This window comes from Aristolochia californica, unplaced genomic scaffold, assembly GCF_029961685.1.
Source record: "Aristolochia californica isolate CCGP_79_NKW_82.1479 unplaced genomic scaffold, dmAriCali1.0.hap1 SCAF_7, whole genome shotgun sequence".
Lineage (NCBI taxonomy): Eukaryota > Viridiplantae > Streptophyta > Magnoliopsida > Piperales > Aristolochiaceae > Aristolochia > Aristolochia californica.
Window position 1 is genome coordinate 2,888,575 of NW_027182268.1, and position 19,263 is coordinate 2,907,837.

General features: G+C 39.0%; 1 protein-coding gene across 1 annotated transcript; it reads right to left on the reverse strand.

Moving 5' to 3' along the window:
* Positions 1-19,263, reverse strand: LOC137937103 (peptidyl-tRNA hydrolase, mitochondrial). The gene is made up of 9 exons (XM_068782166.1): positions 18,959-19,263; positions 18,807-18,891; positions 18,648-18,715; positions 14,757-14,807; positions 14,575-14,648; positions 12,158-12,216; positions 11,951-12,027; positions 8,183-8,352; positions 1-516 (listed from the first exon to the last, which is right to left on the reverse strand). The coding sequence occupies exons 1-8, from the start codon at positions 19,079-19,081 to the stop codon at positions 8,221-8,223; spliced, it is 669 nt and encodes a 222-aa protein (XP_068638267.1). The 5' UTR covers positions 19,082-19,263; the 3' UTR covers positions 1-516; positions 8,183-8,220.

Below are 19,263 nucleotides of genomic sequence, written 5' to 3' on the forward strand. Positions count from 1 at the left end.
ACAACAAATCAGTAAAATATTTCTATTTTTCAAATTTTCAACAAACATTAGTGGGGTCGAAGCAACCAACCCCGAAACACGGGCCTACATGCAGGAGGACCAACAGGATAGCATATACCACATTGGAACTTTTGTCTATCCTACACACATGTTGGTCCTGCATGCATGGCAGAACCACCATGGACCAGGCTTTTTTGTTATGACGTAACTCCTCCCTGCATGGCTTTTTTGTAACAACTCCTAAAGCCACAGCCTGCTTCTCATGGTAGTATTAGCATTTGCGTGAAAGGTTTTGCACTCAGCCGAATTTTGGTATGCTGTTACAAAAGGAAACAACACAATTTTTCTTCCCTTTCCAAATCAACAGATATCTTGTACCAGCAGATAGGTAACTATATAAACATTTGAGAAGCAATTGCAGTGAATTCGAGGCTGCTTACTACGAGTTCAAGATGAAACCATGTGTGATAGTGGAGGTGAACAACAATAAGTTGAAAGGATAGCTGAGAAAAAGACCTGAAAATTAAGAATATATTCAATTCTTAGATAAAAGGATAGCAGACATGGTAATATTTAAAGAAAGCAAGCCGTGTAACCAAAGAGCTTTTAATAAAACTATTCACTGAAATTGAAATTGTCCTTCACACATGGATACTTTTTGTCATGGTTACAGAAGAGAGTCATATCCTAACTCTCACTAATGAAAACGAAAAAAATCTTACTGTTCCAGGGTTGACTTAAAATACTTACTTTTGAGCACAGAAAGTACCTGCGTAAACATGTCCTGACAAAGTTTGAGGACGGTCCAGGGCCAACTATGTCAAAAATATCCTCCTAAACTAATAGGAATGTAATAATATGTACTTATGCATCTTTCTACAACCTTCTCCATTTTTCTTAAGCACCTGCTCTATGTCAGAATGTCCACGCTCAGAATGTTACATGAATCTCGTAAAATCTTCAACAAGCTGCTCTATGTCAATGCTTGCCAAGGTTGGCCTTTTCTAAATGCTGAATAATTCTCTCCTGGTGAGGATAATCACTATGGAATGAATTAAACTCACCCTCTATGCAAAACGCAAACAATTGTAACATTTGACAAGATATTTTATATCTAGACCACAGTATTCAACAACAACAAAAAAAGAGGAAAAGGAAAATTCTTCCTGGGTTACATAAGATGATATCTGTGATTCACTGCTCCAAGGTCAAATGCATGAAGGTGCGAGGTGCCTCCAAATGGTAGTGTAGTTCCAATTCTCACTCTTTCAAATCAATTAATTCATTGAGACATACCTTTTTGTCTTCTTTGAATTGTGAACATGCTTCTCCTAACTGGTTATTCACCACAATCAGCTCTGATTTTTATTTTATTTTATTTTTTTGAGAAAGATAATCAGCTCTGATTAATACCTTCAGAACTTTTCTATGGGAAAATTAGCCTCACATTGAATTGAAACTTATGCAAGGGTATGTTGAAGATACAGACACATTCACCTTAGTTTTGTGTAATACTCGAGAATTATTTCAAGGCTGTGAACAACATTCTGATAAATAAAATCTATATTTGAAGTTCACCTATTTAAGCATTTTATAAATATTTTGTCCAACCCTCATTTTGTTTCTCCAATTTTATAGAGATTTTTGCAGCAAAGTGACAAATCATTTGCGTACTTTTAGATCTCAACTTTGAGATAAAATAATCAAGACAAACCATTCACTATCATGAAATCAAGGCAATCTTTGGACTTTGCATTTTTTTTTAAATATAGATTAAACACATACACACACCTTATCCCTAAGTGAGACTTGAACCAAGACAAGAAACAATCCCCCCATGTGACAATTGAGCCAAAGGCCCAAGTCACAAACATTAGCATCAAGGAGGAACTGCACCATCTGAGCACCAAGAAATAACTGATTTGGACTCTCCTTCCACCAAGAAAGGCTCTTGGACTCCTGAGAAGTAAATTCAAAGCTCCTGAAGAAAGGCATGAATCTCAGCACTAGTAGAATTAGTGATGCCCAAAGGACCTGCAATAGACAATAACTGGTCCATCATAGCAATGAAACAAATAATCAACCTAGCTCGACCAGGATTCTCAAATGAGCAGCCTGGGCATATGAGGAGCACAGAGCACCATAGAAAGTTGTCTTATCACTGCTAGATGAGCCACTAAGTTCCAAATAAGTCTGACATCCCCCCTCTCCCCGAGAGAAGTCCTTCAATTCTTCAAGAGAACATAACTAAGTAACCATATGCTGCCCTTTACTAGAGAAACTCAAGATGAAGTCTGCTAAGAGTGCATTTGATTTCTCTCCAGCCATAACACCCTAGGAATACAAGCAAGACAAGTGAGCCACATCAACTACCCCAGCCCAGAAGCTTGATATAGAGGTTTTGCTCCATGAATTCTTTCGACCCCAGATTGTCCATGTTAGAAAATATATCCAGGGGTATTTTGGTCAATTAACCATCTCTGTGGTTAATTTTCTTTATGTAATCTTATTATGCATGTTAAATTATGTCAGTGGTTAAATTTTCGTGTATATAGGATGTGTAGTTAGGGAGATGTAAGGAGATTAAGATTTATTAATTGTATGGGAGCATTTTTGTAATTTGTAACTCAAAACAATTATTTAAGAGGTCTGGGAATTTGTGCAAGATTTCTAACGAAGCCTTTTCAAGCTCTCCAGAGAAATCTCCTTCTCTTTCCCTTGTTTCTCTCAATTTTCTCCTCTTCTTTCAACCAAATCTTGATTTTTACATGGTATCAGAGCAATAGATCATTGCTGGGAGCATTCTACTGCAATTTTTTGTCAATTTTGAGGATGACGACCTACTGGAAGGAGAAAATCTACAGGTTTTTTATGTTGGTTTATCAAAATTAAGCTTTTTCTTCTTTTCTCTGACATAACCTTAGGATTACTGGTCTTTATGAATCACTGGAGGATTCTCTATGCTTTAATTGTCCTAATTGGGTTTTTTGAAATCTGTGTCAATTAACCATGTGTTGGATGCCTGCATCAACACCCAATTGATTTTTTTTTTTTTTGATGAAGATGTAATTTTATTAAAAAAGGAAGAGAAAAACAAAACTACAAAAGCGGAGGGCGCAAATCCTTAACAACGAGAGATTGCAGGAAAGCTCCCTCCTTGGCAAGCACATCTGCTGCCGAATTAGCAGATCTCGGAATGTGAGACCAAATACAAGAAAAGGAAGAAACAATATCCAAGATCTCCTGGAATACATCCCAATGCCTCCATGGGGGAGAATAATTGCGCTGGCACCAACCAATCACCACCTTGGAATCTCCTTCGATGTGAATGGGCCCACTACATTTGTCTTTGAACACCCGCAATCCATTAAGAAGGCCATGTAATTCCGCTAACATTGAGTCGGATATGCCTAAAGGACCAGCATAGGAAAAGCATTGATTCCCAGTTGAGTCTGAAATGACACCCCCAAATCCCGCTATCCCGGGATTTCCAAGAGAAGATCCATCAAAATTTAGTTTTAGGTAGCCAGTTTCCGGAGGGGTCCATTCCTGCATAGCTGGGCTTTTAGCTCCGATGTGCATCCTCGCCAAATTGCTCCAATTGTGTCGAATGTCAGTGCCTTTGAAAGAGGAGAAGGGTTTTTTTGTGAATAACCAGGTTGATATCTGCCCTATCACTCTATCAACAATTCTATCCGCAGATTCGCTTTTAGCATCAAACCGCCTTCTATTCCGTTCATTCCAAAGCCCCCAAGGAATGAAGCTAGCACAAGCTGAGATAATCAATTTACCGAGGCCAGGAAGGGAATATCCCAAGATCGACTTGCAAAAGCTAATCAGGTCGACAACAATAGAAAATTGAATCTCCAATTTGCTTAAAATAGAGGTCCACACAGTCCATGAGAACTGGCACTGAAGAAGAATATGACTGGTGGATTCATCTTCATTGTGGCAGAAAGGGCAAAGTGGGTCTATAGATGGGTGACCTCTTCTTCTGCGCACATCAGCCATGAGAATTTTACTTTGACAGGCACTCCACATGAAAAATTTTACCTTAGGGGGGGCACATAGGTTCCAGACGAAGTTGATATCATGCTCCCTTTGCGTCGGATCCCAACCGTTGATGTATCCATATGCTGAAGCAACTGAGAATTTCCCACTTTTGTCAGGCCACCAAATGAGCTTGTCTTCGTTGGAAGGCCAAATTCTGACATGATTCAAAGAATCTAAGAGGCTGCTGGCTTCCATGGCCTCCATGTCAGTTAAACCCCTTCGGGGGTGTAGGTTCACATTCCCTCCCTCAAAAGCATCCGCAACTGTAATTTCCTTGTGAGTGGAGAGAAGGAAAAGAGTGCTGAAAGAGTTCCGTAAAGGTGCCTGACCTGTCCACCAGTCATCCCAGAATTTAAGAGATCTTCCATTACCCACAAAAAATCTACAGGCTGATGAGAAGTTTTGAAGAAGCAAAAAAATAGATCTCCATATTGAGGACAGTCCTCTCCGGTTTCCCCCAGCCATCCACCATGGCATATTCCAGCCCAACTTGACGCGAACCATATCCTTTCAAAGATTGGAGGTATTTGTGTTGTATTTCCGAATCCATTTAAGCATTAAGGCTTTGTTCATTTCTTTTGATTTCCGAAGCCCTAGTCCTCCCAATCTTTTAGGTAAGCAGACTTCGTTCCATTTGACCAAATGATATTTAAAAGAGTCACTTGATCCTCTCCATAGAAATCTTCTTTTCATTTTATCTATGGCTTTGCAAACTGAGGATGGGCAAGGCAGAAAAGATAGTGCATAGTTTGGAAAGCCAGCAATACAAGATTTAAGGAGAATCAGTCTGCCTGCCTTACTAAGTAACCGCTCCTTCCAACTGGCTAACCTGGATTCAATCTTTTCAACCACTGGGATCCACAGATTTTGGGAAATACGCCCATGAAACAGAGGAAGACCAAGGTACTTCGTTGGAAGCGTAGCCGTAGAGCATCCAAATAGGTTTGCCATCTCTTCAAGGTCTTCTGGGCTCACATTAAAACCAATGAGAGAGGTCTTCCTCCAATTTACTTTCTGACCTGATGCAATTTCAAAGAGCCCTGATACTGCTTTGAATTGGTTGAGATAGCTTTGAATTGCTGGTTAGTGGCTTGTTGAGGTGCGCATATCCTATTTTTGTGCCCTAACCCAAATTTTGTGGGTGAGGCCTACCTTGGTGATAAATCTGGAAATTGTCTGGAAGCTTAGATTAGTTATTTTGTGATTATATATCAATATTATGGCTGAGACAGGAGAAGTTTACACTCCGGCTAGAGAAAATTTTGGATTTGATGGAAAGGATACCATCGTGGTCACTTCTAAAAAATTGACAGGGCCAAATAATCTTAATTGGGCTAAGTTTGTTAGGATGTATTTGAAGGGTAGAAAAAAATTGAAGTTTATCCAAGATGATCCTCCAGTGCCTCCAAAAGATGATTGGGAGGCAAAGGACAGTAAGGCTATGACCTGGATTGTCAATAGTATTGATTCTACTATGAGAAAACCAGTGATGAACTGTGAGACAGCTAAGGCTATGTGACTGTCTCTAGAATCTTTATATGCACAAGAGAGTAATCTCTCTTAGGTTTATGAGCCGTATACAGATTTTTTTGGATTGAAAAGAGGAAATAGAACTGTTACAAAGTATTACAGTACATTGACCGGCATATGGCAGGAGATCAATGTATATCATCTAATAACTATGGATGAAAATGAGTTGAGAAAACAACGAAGTCAATTGCTTATTGCAAAAAAATGGATGAATTAAGTGCTGAATTTTATGCTCTTAAAGCCCAAGTGTTAGCTTCAAATGAAATTCCTACTCTCTCTACCACTTTTAATCGTATTATAAGGGCTGAGAAGACTATTGTACCTGAAGCAAGTAAAGGAGGTAAGATAATGGAAGCCAATGTTCTTAATGCTTCCAACACTACATCAGCTCCTACAGATTCCTCTAGAGGTAGAGGTAGAGATAGAGGCCGAGGTAGAAGACATGGTGATGGTAAGTTAAAAATGAAGTGTGTTCATTGTAGCAGAAATAATCATTATTCTAACAAATGTTGAGTTAAGTTTGAGAAGTCAGCATGGGCTAATTCTACAACTCCTGATAGTGGAAGTGGGAGTTTAGAATCTTCTATATCGGTTAAACCGGATGCTCCAGATGAGATGCAGCAATTGATACAACATTAGCAGCAGATTGCTCAGGGCATGGCTTTGATCTCTATTGCCTTGACCTCAATATTTGTAGCTCATGCTTCCATCCCAATTCCTAGTTCTACCAGTGTTGACTTAGGTATGGCAGCTTATCATGTTCACTCGTCACCATCCTGGGTTCTTGACTCAGGAGCCTCCAGACACATGTCAAGTATGTCATCATTGTTTTCCGATTTGAAAGAGTCTTTATATATCAAACATGTTAATCTTGCGAATAATTCTACCTCTCTTGTTCAAGGAATAGGCAATGTTACTCTTGCTTCTTTTCTGTCTCCTCAATCAGCGTTACTTGTTCCCAAGTTTCCCTTAAATTTGTTGTTGGTTAGTTAGTTAGCCCTCCCCACTCTACTCCCTCTACAGCAAATTGGCTTTTCACCAAGAGGAAAAACCGGAAAGAATCCTTGGCTGCTCTCTTTTACTACAATTATTTGGAAAATTGGAATGAAAGAAATAGCGGACATTTTGAAGGTAATCAAAAGCCCATGAGGGGTGTTATTAAGACATCCATCCACTATGTCCTTTTCTAGGGAAACAATTTGAAGGGCGTGACCTCGCACCTCACCAGGGTTTTCATCAGGTAAAACTAAAAGCAGATCATCTACTCCTTGGACTGCACCATCCCAACCTTGTTCATGGGATCCTCCTCATGGGAGTAAGCTAAAAGTTAACTTTCATGAGAGCTCTAGGGGCAACCAGGGTCCAACTGAAGGGGGTGGCATGATGAAAGACTCCACAAGTAGTAATATCCTTCTTGTTCTCTCTGCTGCTTTCAGTTTTAGGGATGCTACTACAACGGAGGTAAGGGCCCTTCTGAACCCCCCCCCCCCCCCCCCCCCCCCCGAAAAAAATGTTTCTTAACATACATAGACGAAGTTGAGAATTTATGTACAAATCTGGATGTTTTTGGTAGCAAGCTCTGAGAAGAGCCAACAGCTTTGCTGAAACCATGCTTAGAGAAGGGCTGGAGAGAACCTCTTTTCCTATCTAATTTGGGTTGGCTCTTCCCTCTGGAGTGCTGCCACAACTCTTCCATTTCATTTTATTTGCCTTATATTTTTACTATTCACTCCAGGAGTCCTCTTAATGGAATCCTTATTCTCATTGTTATTAAAAAAGAAGCGTGTGAACCAATATAACAGGTCAGCAGCACATAGCAGGAGGCTTCAAAGTATATCCTATAAGACTTCTTTCTCCTCAACAAGGTTTTGTTGGTAAGAAAGCATCACTCTTAGTGTTGTTTTTCTAAAAAAAAATTATAATGCTCAAGGCATCAGTCAGGAGTGTACCCTTACAAGTTATCAGATAGAGGCAGCTGATTTGTCTAGTGGAAGTTAAAAAAGAAGAGTATATGACATTGTATGGAACTCTTTATGGGTGCAACCCACCTGTCTAGGATGTTTACAGTATGGTCTAATTACCCAACTTTGATCAAAACATATTGGATGGAATAAGGTCCTCTGGTCTTTCAAATAAAATCTGAGGAATGAATGGTATCAATTTTTAAATAGTTTTTGGTAAAAGAGATATTGAGTCATATGGTGGGTTGGATATCAAACATTTCAGGGATCAACAATATACTGAAGTCTACAAATAATAATGATAGATGCACTAAGAGGGAGCATATTGATTTTCTCCAACAATAAATAGACCTACAGGTCTAGGAGGCCAACTTCCCTTGAAGCAAGTCAGTCATTTATCAAACACAATATCCTATCTCACCTCCAATCTCCTATCCCACGCATTTCCCCCAATAAACACTAAAATATAAAGCATTGCAAGAATGGTATCAGGATCCAAATGTCTAACAATGGTAAGCTGGGATACTCTCGTTCACACTTTCTTGACTATAATACCATGCCAAATGATAATATAACTAAATTAATGACATGGGAGGGAGAGAAAGGAGGAGAGAGGACACGAAAAATCCCATGCTTACTTTAGCAGCCTTGAGATAGGACAGAATATTCTGTAACTTCAAATTTCCATTGTTTGTACTCGTAAATGCTTGTACTTCTGCTGCCTATTGAAGCAATTGGCACTCTCTGTGAAACCTTTTGATACAAGAGACTTCAATATTCCAACACCTTCACGCAAAGCAGCATCAATCTATCAAAATAAACAACCTCATTAGTCAGACACATTACACTGATAATTTACGAGACTACATAATGGGAATTGGAAATAAACATAAAATATGAAGGAAAAAGAAATATTGCAAATACATGGTAAAAACTCATGGCACTGCCCATTACAAGAAATGCTTATCCCCAGCAAATTGTTATGTAGTAGTCTTTCTTACTTAATTGATCGACAATATCTTTCAATGAATCTCAAGCTAGAGATAGCTCACGTCTAAAAATATTATTATGAACTGACTATCCCAAGCAAGTCATGTAAACAATGCACTTTAAACGTCACAGGCTAGATGTTTATATGACACTATTCATATGGTCACTACCATCAGATTGGAATCACATTGTGTGACATCCAGATGGGCTCATTGAATGTGTGAGATGGATCAGATGTTCTTCATGCAGTACAGACACCATCAGCTTAACTAAGAAGCGGCATAAAAATATAAGTTTTTGGGAGAAAAAGAGAAATGAGGAAAACTAGAAAAAGGAGAGAAGAATGCACTATTCAGCACTCAATTGGGAAAGAGATCAATCCCCTCTATTGAGTCGTCACTTAAGTGTCTTTGAGTCTAATTACATAAATACCCCTTTATAACTCAAAACTCCATATCTTAAAAATTATAAATAAAATATTATAAAATCTGAACCATAGACTTCTAGCAATCACCCAATCATGTTGACACTCCTACAAGCTCAAACATAACATATAAATGAGCAAAATACCGTACTTAATTTTTGACACTCACCCTCAAGTTGGAATACATATCTAGAAGCCCCAACTTGTTACAAAATATCTCACACTCATACTTACTCAAGGCTTTGGTAACCATATTACCAAATTGATCACTTGCCCAAATATGGGGAGTAACAACTCTTTTCTCGTCATAGCCCTTGAATGAAGTGGCAATCAACTTCTATATGTTTTGTTAGCTCATGAAACACCAGATTGCTTGAAATGAAAATAGTTGTCTGGTTATCACAATACATAACATGGTAATGGGTTTTGTGACCTACAAGTTCAACTCTTAAAGAACAGAGTTGACCTACATTGGCTCACTTACGTTGTGAGTCATTGCTCTATATTTTGCTTTTGCACTGCAACAAGGCACTACATTTTGCTTCTTACACTTGCAGGTAATTAAATTTCTGCCCACAAATACACAATACCTAGTAGAGCAAGTGTTATTGATAGAATGGAAGCCAAGAAAAGGAAATTCCTCCGGTGGGGTACCGCTAACAAGTTTCACTACACCTAGTGAAATGGGAGGATGTTTACAAGAAAAGGAAAGCAAGGGGATCATCAAAAGGCTAAAGTTAATTAACATCTCTTTTCTAACCAAGTGATTATGCAGGTTTGCCTCCTGTAAGAGCTCTCTTTAGATGAAAGTGCTCAATAGCAAGTATGGCTATGGCATTCAAAGTTGACTGCCACAGAAGGCACCATGTATAGAGCCTCAAGCATATCGAGAACAATTTGTGAATGCAAGCAGCACCTTCCAGCTTCATAAGGTTTCATGTGAAAGATGGATTGTTAAGGAATAGTCCCACATGGATTAGTGAGTACAAAGATCTTGAGTTTATTAGTTGGGAAAGAGGTTTACTAAGGAGACTAGTCCTTTTGGGATAGGGCCTTGGACGTAATTTAACATGGTATCAGAGCCAGTACTCATATGTGGGCCTACACCTAAAAACTTGTAGAGTCACAAAAGATGGCCTACACCTAAAAACTATCCACTTGTAGAGCCACAAAAGAGGGCCTACACCTAAACTGCCTACTCCTAAATTATCTACTTGTAGAGCCACAAAAGATGGTCTACACGTGAGGGGGAGTGTTAAAGAATAGTCCCACAAGGATTAGTGAGTACAAAGATCTTGAGTTTATTAGTTGGAAAAGAGGTTTCCTAAGAAGGCTAGTCATTTTGGGATGGGCCTTGGACCCAACTTGCCATGGATAATCCTGCCCTGAAGAATCAGTACCTAAGGCTATAGAATCTAGGGAGGGACAAAGACATCTCCATCTTGGACTTTATGGGCGTTGGGGGCTCAACATCATGGAACTTCCTCTTCAAAAGAGCCTTGAGGAAAGATGAAGAATCAGAAGCACTTGAATTATTTTCCCTTTTTGAATCCTCCTACATCAGTGAGCATGACCAAGGTTACCTATTTTGGTCCTTGGATTCTTGTGGCCTTTTCAGTTTTCTCCACCGCTTCACCATATCAGCACCTTTTGGAAACCTCTCTTGTACCCAGTGTATCCCAGGTTTGGAAGTTGAATTGGCCATAAGTACTTCATTTCTTATGGACAGCGCACTCAACAAAATGATGACATGTGTCGAATTACAAAGGAGTGGTTACCCAATAGTTATCTGTCTTTGCAAGTTCAGTAATTCAGTAAAGGAAACATTGGATCACTTGATGCTTCACTGCCCCTTTGGTTTCTGAGTGGGGCCCACTTCTGCAAATTTGACTTCAGATGAGTGCACCTTCCTCGTTTCTGGACTTCATTGCTCAGTGCTCTTCTTGCAATTTGCATGTAACTGGCCAGCACCTTGGAAAGCTTCCATTTCTGCTGTCATGTGATTTCCTTGGGATGAGAGAAACAAGTGAACCTTTAATCAGAGCTCTTCCTCGACCCATGGTCCTATTGAGAGCCCATTGCATAAAATTCTGATTTGGACTAGTAGCTTTATTGTGACTTCCCCACTTCCTTTCTCCATTATCAGGAAAAAATGGAAGCTAATTGCATAGTCGCCCCCCTTACAAAGCCCAATCTCAGCACATTTTATGGTTATTTCTGTGATTTATGACTGAAAAACCTAATAAATAGCATTGGGTGCACAACCCCCAACGCAGCTCATTCAGAACTTGTGCCTCTTTTCTCTCTTCTTTCTCTCTCTCTAGATTTTTCATACTTATCACACCAGTGAATACACATTTGACCCCCATTAGCCTACCCAGTCAAAACAGGATCTTATCTGACACAGCTTGATAGGCATCTCATATCAGGTTTTAGTTCCAATATAAGACCTAATATTGAGACACCCAGCCTGGTCTCATGTAAACTATACTCACAGCCCAATATGGTTATGAGAGTGGCTATGTCTTTTCATATGTCTTAAGTTAAAAGTTAAATGACAGGGTATGCAAGTAATTGTAGTGATTTTACATAGGTATGTCAGCACTGATTTGAATCCAGGAGATATACAAGTGTTGTTCCATAATTCAAGAGTATTTAGGCTGCACAAGGGGGAAAAGAGATATGTAAGCTGTTAACCCTCTTGAAATATGAATACTATAAGGAGCATCTGGCTGATAAGAAGCATCGCACTTCAGTGAACTATTTATAAACATAGAATTTCTAATTTCTAGACATCATAGTTCTAGCATATTTATCCTTGTCATCCATAGGCCCACTTAAATGCCATGTGATGTGCTAAAAAAAAGTGTCAAAATTAAAAAACAAAAACAGAAAAGTGGTTTTCCACCCATACAAATATTCCGTAATTCCAAGTGGCTTCAGAGCCACATTAATGTTCTTGAAAGGGAAAGTAATAACACCACAAAATTACCTGCCCTCGAGCAGTACCATTGAACTTCTGCAGCAAAAACGCCTTGGGATCCATCTGGCCAGGAGGTCTTCCAATACCTTGACAAGTGATACCAAACACCTTACCGTCATTAAAAGCAAATAGCACAGCAGTAAAAGAATAAAAAACCAAGGAGCTATAAAAATCCAATTCTTGGATTTTTTCCCCTGGAAAAGGTAAAAGACAAACCAATTCTTAGTCGAGGAAATTCTCTGTTTCCTCGAAAATTGGAAATCACACTCTTCAGCCTACCGAAAGAAAAAAAAAAAAGGCATAATCAGATGACTTTCTTTTAATTTTTTTTCAATTAAGAAAGTGCAGCACAATCCACAGACAAAACTATAGATATTAAACTAGAATACTGAAGGAGAATGGTAAGCTTTTACCCAACAAATGGAAGCTCGTATGTACTTCCATTTCTCTGTGGTAGAGAAAATTGTATCACGTCAAGATGAAGTACATATTTTAAAGGTGTTGCCAAGAAACAAATTCTAAAATTAAGTGCAGAAGATACAAAAAAAATGCAAAAATATTGCAAAATCAAAAAACTGCTGACACCAAAGATTGCTCAATCATCACTGTTTTCACATGGTAACATGGGATAAACATGGTTTGCTCACTATCTTTACATTTCAAGAACATTTTTGTCTTGGACAGCCAGAATAGCCACACACTGCTAATTGTATTGCAATTTTTCCCACATAACTAATTGAAACACAAAATCTTGGTCAAAACCACTGTCAGACAAATCGTGCACTTATGCCATCTAAAGAAGCAACAAATTTAAGTAAAATTTCAATATTTGTAGTGAAAGGTAAAATCAACTTTTCCACAACACAAACCTACCTGAGACAGTCTTGAGAATGTCCAAGAGAGGGAGAAAAGTGGGAGGAACCATTCAAAGAGAGAAAGAGAATCACACCTCCTTCAATTCTAGTCTCTCTTCTTCTCCCTCTTCATCTCTCTCTCTCTCTCTCTCCACTCTATTTCACTCAATTTCACATCTAGTATGGTTACAATAGCAAGAGAGGTGAAGCCGCATATATTCATGCACGGGTGAGACGCACAAGACACTATAGGATGTGGGCACTCTGGATAAGAGTGCAATCACCTTTGGTCAAAGTGTGAGCACAGATGCTTCAAGTGAAGCTGCAAGATCTAGGGTGTGGTGCAAAACAAGCACACCATGTGGAGCTAAGAGTACCAAGGCATGCCACAACCACAAGCACTCCAAATGGTGGTGTGGGCAGGCAGAGGCAAGAATATAGCCACCCAAGATGAGGCACAATCATTGGCACTTCAGATGGAAGTACATGCACTTGCATTGAGGTGCAGATACGGAGCATACTAGGTTTGGATGTTGGCACTTAGGGTGAAGGTGTGGAAATGAAGCATCCTGGATTTGAGGAGCAAGCACCTTGGTGGAGGTGCAGATATGTAGCACCCCAGATTGGGGGGTGCAAACACCTCAATGGAGATGTGAATATTAACCTGAAGCTGGATGTTGTCAACATCAAAGTGAAGATATGGATACTTATTGGTGGATGACATGCTAGTTGGAAAATGGCGCACTTGACAGAGGAAACAAAGCGTTCGCAGGATCAACTTCAACTATGTATATCTTCTGGGTGGCTTAAAGAATCCAAACCAAGGTGGAGATTGTTAGGTTTTATCTTCTATTCTGATTTATACATGCTGATGTTCTGTGCATTTGCTGCAAGTGTAATTGGGTCAAATTTGAGCCCCTCACAGGGTAGGGGTAAAGTTGTAATTTTGCATCAAGTCAGGTTTTGGGTTTCCTATTAATGGTCTTTGGTAAGACGTAAAAATAAGATAGAAAGGAAGAACTTGAACGATGATTTCTCTCCTGGCTGGATGTAGGCCTATCATGCCAAACCATGTTAAAATTGAGTGTACCTACCAATTTTTTTCTTACTCATTCCCTTTGTGTGCAAGTCAATCCCCACCAATTTTCATTCTTTACTCGATGAAACATGACCTCTTAGCCACCCAAGCTTGTCTAAATTGCCTAAAGATCAAGATTCTTAGGTCAGGATAACTACAAGGTTCTTTTTCAAGAGAAGAGAAAGTCCTGATTGTATTTAATTGCACCACAAGTCAAATTAAGATCCAAATTAACAACTATAATCCCAGAATCCAAACAACCCTTCGAAAACTTCAATTTTGAGGCAAACCTCATTGCTACATACAGCAGAGCACCCAACTTAATCCAAGTTGTTGTTATCCAATTTCAAATGGCAAATGACTTACAATCATCACTATGAGATTGCAAGTACTACTCCAGTTGGAACAGATCGTCTAGTCCTAAACTCCAATCCTAAGACATTTAAAGGACTTCCTTAGAGCAATCAAGTTATAAAAGGAACAGATATCATTATTCAAAGAAGCTAATGGGCTATTATGGTTAACTAATTAGCTCAGATAAGACATGGAAAATTATAGTCTTTAAAGCACAGAGATCCAACAAAAAAATGAGAGATTTAGTGGCACATGAAAATGGAAATGGATTCTCAGTTGGCAATGATTTTCACACATAGTCCAAAGCAGGGATCCAGAAAAGAAACAGAATAAATTTTCACCCATACCCATTATGACCCCCATGTCCTCCTCCAGGATGAAGGCGAAGCACCCCACATGGCAAGTTCAGGTCATCAAAAATCTGAAAGTACAACACATCCGAAAGAAATAAAAGGTAAAAAGCAAGATTCGTCAATGCAGTGAAATATCCAAATAAATGAATAAGTTGTAATAAAAGGAAGAAAAGTACCAAGACCACACGATTAAGTGGTAGCATATAATATGCCGCAAGGGGTCCAGCCTGTGGTTAGCCAAGCCAAGTACACAAACATCAAACAATAATTCCGCAAGCCACCATTTGTAAAAGATCATGTGAATGGCTCAGTAGATATACAGATTCAAAGGATGGAAAGTTCAGAAATGAGTGCAAATGCAGTTAAGCTTCAAGGCAAACCAATCATATCAATATGCATATCAAACTTTCTGCTACAGAATCCTCTCAAGTAACTGCTGCAGTGTATATTGTTTAATTAAGACAGCCGTCCCTAGTGTGTTTTATAGTTCAATGAGATGAGCCTCATTGATGATAATTGGAAAAGACAAACCATATGAAGCCACACCAGATGCTGGCTAAGATTAGACCTAATGTTGAGGCCAACAACAAAAGGTCAACTCCACAGAAGCCAATAAATTATCCTATATTTAAGGAAGAGTTAAACAAGGTAAAAGACCAAGAATGGTTACAGTTTATGTTATTGACATCTTCATTTTTTTATTTGAGCACTGACGTCTAATTCTTTTTCACTGTGAACCTACCATCCAACTGGGATGGAAGGGGTACAGTTATTGTTAACTCCCTTTGAAGTTGAATCAGTGGACCACATATTCCTGTTTTCACAATTTGCTTATAGATTTGGACAAGTGCTTTTCACCTCTTCGACATTCTGCCTTGCATCCCTTCTTCCTTTAACATGTTTATCCATTGGAATACATTACTGCTTCTACCTACTCTTGGGAAAATCCTCTGGCGGACTGGTCATTTGGTTTGAGCTCTTACGTTTAATTCTTTTTCACTGTGCATTTGTTCTGAAAGGAATAACAGAGCTTTTACTTTTTTCTTTTTAAGCAAAGCGAATTTCATTCATAGCAAAGCCAAGTAATAACAGAGTTTTTAATCATACAAGTGTGGCACTGGGATTGTCAAGAAGAAAATTCATCACCATGTTCTCTACCGGGTAGCCACGAAAGGAATTTATGGCGCACCACAGTTCATACATCAGAGAGAACTGGGCAGCAATCACTGCCACATCAAGTCCATCAGGAACTTGGTCCCACCTAACCTTAAAGTCATTAAGGTGAACTTTAGCATTAGCTCCTATAACAACCCTGGCCTGACTAGTATTGGAGGTACTTTCTGGAACCGTGGTGCTATGATCCTCTCTTACGTTAATCCTTGAGGACATCAGGATTCTATCACAGCTGAAACCCCCCCTCCCCCCGATAATTGAAAGTGACTCATTCCCTTCCCTTCTCAATGACCTTAGAATTGCCAAAGCCCAATTTCACCTCCCCCCGCCCCCCTTGACTATTGAAGTTGCAGCTGATAAGCTTGCTAATGATAGCATTAACCTTTCAGACCTTGTTGTCCTTAATCTATAGTTGTATGTTTATTTTCTAGTCAAGAGTTGTGTGAAGTTGGGTCCAAGGCCCATCCCAAAATAACTAGCCAACTTAGGAAACGTCTTTCCCAACTAATAAACTTAAGACCTTGGTACTCACTAATCTATGTGGGACTATTCCTTAACACTCTCCTTCACGTGTAGGCCCTCTTTTGTGGCTCTATAAGTGGATAATTTAGGTGTAAGCCCTCTTTTGTGGCTCTACAAGTGGATAGTTTTAGGTGTAGGTCCTCTTTTGTGGCTCTACAAGTGGATAGTTTTAGGTGTAAGTCCTCTTTTGTGGCGCTACAAGTAGATAGTTTTAGGTGTAGGCCCTCTTTTGTGGCTCTACGAGTGGATAGTTTAGGTGTAGGCCTTCTTTTGTGGGTAGTTTAGGTGTAAACCCTTTTTTTGTGGTTCTACAAGTGGATAGTTTAAGTGTAGGCCCACATATGAATACTTGCTCTAATACAATATGAAGTAGGGTCCAAGGCCCATCCCAAAATGACTAACCAACTTAGGAAACCTCTTTCCCAACTAATAAACTCAAGATCTTTGTACTCACTAATCCATGTGGGACTATTCCTTAACTGTAATGTATTTTAGTTATTCTGTCAGGATATTTGATTATTGTTTTTGCTTCTAACTGTACCCTCTGCTAAAACAGGCCAGTGATGCAGTTCATTCAAAATAGAAGATCTACTTGAAGAATATCTAACGATAAGAGAACACCCCAAAGCCATTCATGTTTGTGAATAAGATGGAAGAAAAAATTCAATTAAAAAGGCCCAGATTTCCTATTTTAGGACAAGTTCCAAGAATAGAACATCCTAAATCGGAGAGTTTCTCTAAGTTGCATTTTCCTACTTCAAGCTTGCTGAAATAGAAGCTTTAGGACAAGTAACTTGCAGATTTTAGGGAAGCATACTCAAATACCAAATAGCTATTCTAGGTAAAAGTTTTGTTGAAAAACCAGCCCAGAGGCATTTTGGTCATTTCACCTTATCCTCAAATTCATATTCTTATATAATCCTGTTTTGTATGTTGAATTATGTCTACAGTCCAAGTTTCATGTATATAGGACATATAGAATAGGAGATATAAGAAGATTAGGGTTTCACTAAGTGAAGGGCATTTTTTTTTAATTCAGCAAGACCCACTTAATTAAATAGGTTGGGCAGCTCATTCTTGAGCCTTTCTCTTTCTCTCTCATTCTCTCTTCACTTTTCCCTATACTCTTACTTTTTACATGGTATCAGAGTGGTAGATCACATCTGGTAAGGCTTTTTATCAGTATTCATCATCCTTTGAAGAAGATGGTCACCTAAAAGAAGGATTTTCTCAGATCTTTCGGTTACTAGTTGGTAAAAAAACTCAATTTTTCATCTTTTTCTTCTGCCATAACCATTGGGTTACTGGTTCTACTGTTCCTAGAGCAGTTTTCTATGATTTAACTGCCCTAAAAAGGGTCTTTTATGCTTGTCTTGGGATGTGCACCACCTACCCTTTTTCTCTTGCCTGCATCATCTTGGTTTAGGCTAACATCAGCCCTAATTGATGGTTCTGGGAAATTTGAGATTTGTGTTATGATTATTGAAGATTGAAATGCACACATCACATTATTTGCCCTAGCCCTAATTTTGCATGGTGGGGCCCACATAGTTGGCTTATAAGAAGTACTTTGGAAAGTAAAATTGAACAGATTTGTGATTCTATACAAGCAATATCGTTGATTCTGGTGAGGTATATACTCCATCTAAAGAATTTTTAGGTTATGATGGGAAGGACATTATTACTATTACTTCTAAAAAGTTGAATGGCTCAAATTATCTTAATTAGGTTAAATCAGTTAGGATGTACTTGACGGCCAGAAAGAAGACGAAATCCATTAGGGATGATCCCCCCATTCCCACTGATGATGATTGGGAAGCAAAAGATAGTCAGGCTATAACGTAGATTGTCAACAATATAAATTCTACTCTCCATAACCAGGTCATGAATTTTGAGATTGTCAAGGCTATGTGGGTGTCTTTGGAATCTTTATATGCTCAAGAGAATCTTTCACGAGTGTATGAGTTGTATACAGATTTCTTTGGGTTGAAAAGAGGAAATAAGATTGTTACAGAATACTACGGTTCCTTTGTAAGCATCAGTCAGAAAATTAATGTCTATCATCCATGTACTATGGATGAACGAGAGCTCATAAAACAACAAAATCAGTTGTTGGTAGCAAAATTTCTTGAATTTCAATTCTCCTACCTGGTTTTCTAAGCTCTATCAGCTCTTCTCACTTCTCACAACCAACAATGTTGTGGCTTGGACACCTTGTGACTTTTACTCGTCTATATTTTCATAGTATACAAACAACTCGAAAACATAAATGTCTCTTAGAAGTACATCCTAATCTCTCAAGACCATAAAAAAATTCCTCCAAGTTCAATTTAAAATATCAAACTGAGACAAAAACTGAAAGATCAGAATACCGATTCACCACTAAGGTTCATATATGTCTGCGGCTTCGCCAGAAAAACCGGAGTACCATCCACCAATGCTGGACAAGGAAAAATCTATTACCGCTCAAATCAAGGATTACGCGTTCAAACGAATAGAACCAAATAAAAGACAGAAAAGTGAATAGAGACCTTGCCCAAATAGAGCCTTGCAATGCAGTCTGTCCATCGGAACACCGAGCGACTCCGAAAATGCGTCAATCATATCAAAACCAACCTGAATTCGTCGACAACATCACAAAGTAATCGAATTGGAAAATGAAATCTAATACCTTTGAACATACGTTATGTCGCGTTCCCTGGTATTTTTCGCCGGGGTTGCCCAGTCCAATAAAGAGCCATGGCCGAGAAGAAACCGAGCAGAAACGGCGGAAATAGATGGCACTATAGTTCATCTTTCCAACCATACAGTCACTTCTAAACTCAAAACACAGCTACTGCTGCCCCCAGAAGCAGACTAGTAGTACTCTAAATGGTCGTTTTATTTTCTCTCGGTGTGTAACCATCCGTGCTTGGCACTCTGTCCATGATCCGAAAGCAAGCAGGCAAGAAACGAATGTGATGGGCCGTGCCGCCTGCTGGCTCGTCG